Here is a 6,147-nt window from a genome sequence, read left to right as displayed (position 1 = left end):
ACGACTCCGCGTCCACAGCCGGCCCCTCCCAGCGCTGTAGAGTCGCGCCCCACCCCGTGACGCCCGCTGCACCGTGAGTCTATGGCACGCGCTCACGCCGTCGAGACGCGCGCGTCACACCGCACGACTCCGCGTCCACAGCTGGCCCCTCCCAGCGCTGTAGAGCCGCGCCCTTCCTCGCGGCCGCTGCGCCCCCCCACCTCCCCCATACGGTTGTTTTCAAATAATTTGCATATCCGAGCTATTTTGGCGTTGTCCAAAATGTAGGGCAACCCCCTTTCAGTTGTTCAATTATTCGAAGTCTGACAAGATGAGAGACGCGTCAGCGATTTTTTGTACCTAGCCGTCGAAACCTCCCCCACGGAGCACTGGGAGGCTTTTGGCCTTATGATCGGTATGTATATATGATATGTATGCAACTGTACCAGTATCGTTCTATCGTTCTTCTCGTCTTTGTCCAAGTTTTTCCATCACTCCTGTGACGTTGAAATCTCGCATCCGCTCTTGCAATGACCTTCAAACATTCAAGCCAACATGCCAATGAGTCGCCCGTGACACTCTTCAGACGCTCTTCTCCCACGTCCGTCCCTCTTCCACCCTTTCCTTTCTCCCTCGTCCCTCGATACAGCGTCCCGCTCGCTGCCCGCACACATGCCTTACGAATGATAGGTTGCCCATTTCCCATTCGCGATGCTCTATGCAGGTGGCGTGAACGCCACCTGTTCAGGTCGAACCCTTCCATCTCGCTCGTACTGTAGCGCGGCGACGGCCGCATCTGCACTCTCGGTTCAAACTCTACCGACACCACCCGTTTCGCACACTTTGAAACACGCAAAAAAAATTTCCTGAACGACAAACACATGATGAGCACGCATTACAAACAACTAAAGCCTTTTCCTCCAACCTTGGTCCCACGTCTCACTCCCTTCCGCCAAGCAGAGCTGTAGCAAACCCCCTCATCACTTCTATCGTATCACGACCGTAGTCCCTCAGCCCCGCAATCTCCCGGCGCGCCTGTGACACCGCATCTCCAATGTTCCCGTCGGCGAGTAGTTGAAACTGCACCTCGTTCAGGCGGTGCAGCATCAGTTCCTGTGATGCAATTCGTCCAGCGATGCTCTGTAGACACCGCTGCAACCCCGCTGCCATCGGCTCCGACGCCGACGGTAGGGGAGATGGCGCATCCGTCATGTGCGAAGCACCCTCCATCCCGCAAGCGATTGCCGCCAGCACTTCGTCGCTCTCCGTGCTCATCGACAATGGGAGTGCTGGTGAACACACTTGGTCTTCATATCTATCGCTCAGCGTGCCCTCATGCTCACCCTGCATCTCCTGCGTCCTCATCACATTCGCGTGCAACGTCATCGATCCAAATAGATGTGATACTCCATTTTCGTTGCCCTGTAGGCTTCCACCCTCGCCTTCAGTGATGTGGCCATCGGGAGCGTAGCCTCCTGCCACCGGCCAAGGGACGCATTTGTTCTGGGCTTCCCAGCCGACCGCTGCGGCGAGCTCCTCTTGTATTGCCTCCCCATATACCCGCTCCTGGTGCTGCGCGGTGACCGGCAAATACTCTACCGGGATGCTGTGATCCTTGACAGCGTAAGTTTCATATGAAGTGTCCGAGGCTGGAGATTGCTCTTCCGGGGAACCATATGGAGGCTGGTACTGTGCTTCCCAATGCGCGGGAGGCTGGTGCTGCGCTATGCCATACGCAGTCTGCTCCACTGTCGCGCATTGCTCCTCCTTAATGAAGTAGTGTACACGCCCAGCAGCCTGCGAGACTCGGGCCGGCTGCTCCTGAAGCGCCGGTGTGTTTTGATTCGGTTGTTGGTCACATGTTGGAGAGTTGGTGGTATCGTAGAACGAAAAAAAAAAAGGAGTCAAGATGACATGATGAGCGTCGGGATGAGGGGTGAGGAGGGGAGAGGAACGAAAGCTAGTACGGCGGGGTTGGCTGTTTATAAAGAGCGGGGCTATGGACGACGGTGTGGGTGGGGGAAAGGGGTTCGCTAAGGCGCAGAGCGGTTCGTTACCATATAATTCACTCGGTTGGGGGGATGAGGGGGTGAGCGAGGGACTGTTCCCCGTGAGAGGCAGATTGTATGAGCACGGGCCAGTTCTGCATACACCTTCCCAGAGCCGCGCCGTTCCACCTTCACCGCTTGCCTACCGCTTTAACTTCAAACTCCCGCGCGTGTCCGCTTCATTGTACACATTCGCCTATCCGTGCGTGACCCTCCAGTTGACTGCGGATGGTGGTCGCGCCTCGCGCGTTTCTGCACTACACCCATTGCCTCGTTGTCCCCGTGCAGTCGGGGAGCAAGCGGGGAATGCTCTCCGGGCCACAGCCGCCTGCTTTCCGATTTCTACGTGCCCGCTGGAGCTCGCCGCCGAGCTCGCCGTGATGCAGGTCAGGGATGCTTTCAGGTCGCCATTGATTTGTTGCTATCAATTTTGGAGAGCAGGGGCAGCTCGGATGCACGTCGGAGCAACGTGCCGTTCGGGGGCAGCTTGAGAGGGGCGCAGTGGGGATTGTAGAGATGGACGTGGACGGCGGGCCATTAATGAGCGTGAGCAAGGGCAACTCTTCCCGCTAATTACGGGTGTTGCATGCCGGCGGTATTCGCAAAGCCATCCTCCTCGCGCTCTCCCCTACAAGTATATTCAGAATCCCTGCCACATTCGCAAAAACAGACACGTTTCTACGCTCGTACAAAACTATTGAAGCGGTAGCATCCGGTCAGTGGATCTGTGATGGTCCGACCAGACTTGCCGCCGCTGTTGGCATTCGCAACTCCCATAATTCCACTCTACATTTGACACGCAGTCTCCCAACTGGCCGGTGATAGTTGTACGAATTCTGTAGCCAATGGACGGGTGTCCCAAGAGAGAATGGCCAATGGATGGGTGTCTCCAGAGGGAATGGCCAATGGATGGGTGTCTTAGATGGAAAGCAGCAGTTAAAAGAGAGAGAGCCAGTGAGTACAGTTTAAGGCGGGAAAAAGGGCATTCAAACCTGAAAGGCAGGAAGAGTGGGATTCAAAGTAGCCAACAGGTGAGTGCCATGTCAAGAATGATCATAACGAGGGCTGCGACAGGGATGAAACCAGCGATGAAACCTTCCATCCGACGAATAGGCCTTCCGTCCGAGATTCGGGACTTCCATCCGCCACGGAGCGTGGGGAGTGTTTTGGCCCGTGCTTTGATATAATTTTTGCAGATATTTTATGGAGCCAGTAGGCCCTCCATCCCAGGAAGGCTCTGTCAATGGACGTGACTCTGCATTTGGGCACCTTACAAGTGCTTGCGGTGGTTGATTGTACGTTATTGCTGTAGAAAGTACGCCTCTGCATGATATTGTACGTTGCATATTGTGAAAACATTTGTGATGGTTTTAGTGGGGTTGGTATCATCTTGCTGCAGTTCATGCATTTCTTACTATACTTGAGAGTGTTTTACACGTATCAAGGGGCATCATGGAAGGTCTTTCTTTGCGGCCTTTTACACTACTGCAGCTTTGGTAGGGATACATCTTCCCAGTTGAGATCACGTTACAATGTGTTTGGTTCGCACGTTTATGTGTAGCCATAGCAGTTTGTCATCCGGAAAATGTGTATCTAAATCCTCCAAGTTCATGCTGCACATGTAATCCCCATGTTACGTCAGGGTACTGGTATGTACCGTGTGAACATTTTCCCTTCCTTTAACCCGTACACGTATGTTGAACAAACATGATACACCTTTTACATAAATGGGGGATCTTATTTGTTCATACAAGACAATTTGTGGTAAAGTTCTATAATTGTAACTACACTATTCCACCGTAACATCGTCAAGTTAAAAGAAGTGAAATTGTTGTGATTCTTACATTTAGTATGATAATTTAATACATTCACTCATATCAGCTGGTATGTGTGGGATAGTTCTGTTTTTTTAATTCCTGCATGGACCAGTCCTTCGAATAATACGCAAGGGCATAGGCATATTGGCGCCACAATAGGATTTGTATTCTGTTTGCAGTGCGCCTAGTTTATGCCAACTAGTTTTTTTAATTTTTTAATTGTCCGTTGAGGCCGGTGGCTTATCCCTTAATAATAAATTTTAAAGCATCAGCAGTACGCAGTACGACTGCACAACCGCGTTCAGTAAATGAATGAACATGACGTAGTAATCATGTTTCTATAATGCGGGATGACGTGTAATGTTCGAATTGGTGATGAAAATATATGTCCTTAATGAAAATCGTACAGCCTTTGTTCGTGTAATATTTTGAAAAAATATTTCATATATACTATTATAATGTTGCCATTATTTTTATTATTCCAAAACTTTCTCTAGTAGCAATGACGTCATGCTCTACAGAGCACAACGTCGTCATCTTGTTTCCAGGCGGCGGCTGACGTGTTGGATTCAAATTGATTATGAAAATATACGGTACGTCCCAAATCACATGCGTACAGTTTTTGTGGGCTGAAAGACGGTGTGCGTCCCCCTCTCCCCCCCCCCCGCGCCGTAAAGTAGATGTATGCTGTAAAAATTGGCGACATACAATTGAAATCTGCAACATTTATTGACGTTTTTAATATTATTATAAAGGTGACCGACGCCGTCGCCGGTGTCCGACGCCTCTCCCACGAAAACGCAAAATTCGCGCCCCACCCCGTGACGCCCGTTGCGCCGTGAGCCTATGACTCGCGCTCGTGCTGTCAACACGTGCGCGTCACACCGCACGACTCCGCGTCCACAGCCGGCCCCTCCCAGCGCTGTAGAGTCGCGCCCCACCCCGTGACGCCCGCTGCATCGTGAGTCTATGGCACGCGCTCGCGCCGTCGACACGCGCGCGTCACACCGCACGACTCCGCGTCCACAGCTGGCCCCTCCCAGCGCTGTAGAGCCGCGCCCTTCCTCGCGGCCGCTGCGCCCCCCCACCTCCCCCATACGGTTGTTTTCAAATAATTTGCATATCCGAGCTATTTTGGCGTTGTCCAAAATGTAGGGCAACCCCCCTTCAGTTGTTCAATTATTCGAAGTCTGACAAGATGAGAGACGCGTCAGCGATTTTTTGTACCTAGCCGTCGAAACCTCCCCCACGGAGCACTGGGAGGCTTTTGGCCTTATGATCGGTATGTATATATGATATGTATGCAACTGTACCAGTATCGTTCTATCGTTCTTCTCGTCTTTGTCCAAGTTTTTCCATCACTCCTGTGACGTTGAAATCTCGCATCCGCTCTTGCAATGACCTTCAAACATTCAAGCCAACATGCCAATGAGTCGCCCGTGACACTCTTCAGACACTCTTCTCCCACGTCCGTCCCTCTTCCACCCTTTCCTTTCTCCCTCGTCCCTCGATACAGCGTCCCGCTCGTCCGTCCCTCTTCCACCCTTTCCCTTCTCCCTCGTCCCTCGATACAGCGTCCCGCTCGCTGCCCGCACACATGCCTTACGAATGATAGGTTGCCCATGTCCCATTCGCGATGCTCTATGCAGGTGGCGTGAACGCCACCTGTTCAGGTCGAACCCTTCCATCTCGCTCGTACTGTAGCGCGGCGACGGCCGCATCTGCACTCTCGGTTCAAACTCTACCGACACCACCCGTTTCGCACACTTTGAAACACGCAAAAAAAATTTCCTGAACGACAAACACATGATGAGCACGCATTACAAACAACTAAAGCCTTTTCCTCCAACCTTGGTCCCACGTCTCACTCCCTTCCGCCAAGCAGAGCTGTAGCAAACCCCCTCATCACTTCTATCGTATCACGACCGTAGTCCCTCAGCCCCGCAATCTCCCGGCGCGCCTGTGACACCGCATCTCCAATGTTCCCGTCGGCGAGTAGTTGAAACTGCACCTCGTTCAGGCGGTGCAGCATCAGTTCCTGTGATGCAATTCGTCCAGCGATGCTCTGTAGACACCGCTGCAACCCCGCTGCCATCGGCTCCGACGCCGACGGTAGGGGAGATGGCGCATCCGTCATGTGCGAAGCACCCTCCATCCCGCAAGCGATTGCCGCCAGCACTTCGTCGCTCTCCGTGCTCATCGACAATGGGAGTGCTGGTGAACACACTTGGTCTTCATATCTATCGCTCAGCGTGCCCTCATGCTCACCCTGCATCTCCTGCGTCCTCATCACATTCGCGTGC

At 52.8% G+C, this 6,147-nt stretch overlaps 2 protein-coding genes across 2 annotated transcripts; both read right to left on the bottom strand.

Moving 5' to 3' along the window:
- Positions 1–918: 918 nt before the first annotated feature.
- Positions 919–1,149, bottom strand: CHC_T00003555001 (hypothetical protein). The gene has a single exon (XM_005714689.1). It carries the CDS (start codon positions 1,147–1,149, stop codon positions 919–921), a length of 231 nt encoding a protein of 76 aa, XP_005714746.1.
- A 4,559-nt stretch (positions 1,150–5,708) lies between these two features.
- CHC_T00003554001 (hypothetical protein) lies at positions 5,709–5,939 on the bottom strand. The gene has a single exon (XM_005714688.1). The coding sequence runs from the start codon at positions 5,937–5,939 to the stop codon at positions 5,709–5,711; it is 231 nt and encodes a 76-aa protein (XP_005714745.1).
- Between the last annotated feature and the right edge of the window lie 208 nt (positions 5,940–6,147).

This window comes from Chondrus crispus, genomic scaffold (genome assembly GCF_000350225.1).
Source record: "Chondrus crispus Stackhouse genomic scaffold, scaffold_194, whole genome shotgun sequence".
Lineage (NCBI taxonomy): Eukaryota > Rhodophyta > Florideophyceae > Gigartinales > Gigartinaceae > Chondrus > Chondrus crispus.
Note: the sequence above shows the minus strand (reverse complement) of the source record. Positions and strands in the feature narration are given on the sequence as shown.

Excerpts from the sequence above, each read along its gene's own strand:
- CHC_T00003555001 (XM_005714689.1), bottom strand. The coding sequence starts at position 1,149 with ATGGCAGCGGGGTTGCAGCGGTGTCTACAGAGCATCGCTGGACGAATT.
- CHC_T00003554001 (XM_005714688.1), bottom strand. The coding sequence starts at position 5,939 with ATGGCAGCGGGGTTGCAGCGGTGTCTACAGAGCATCGCTGGACGAATT.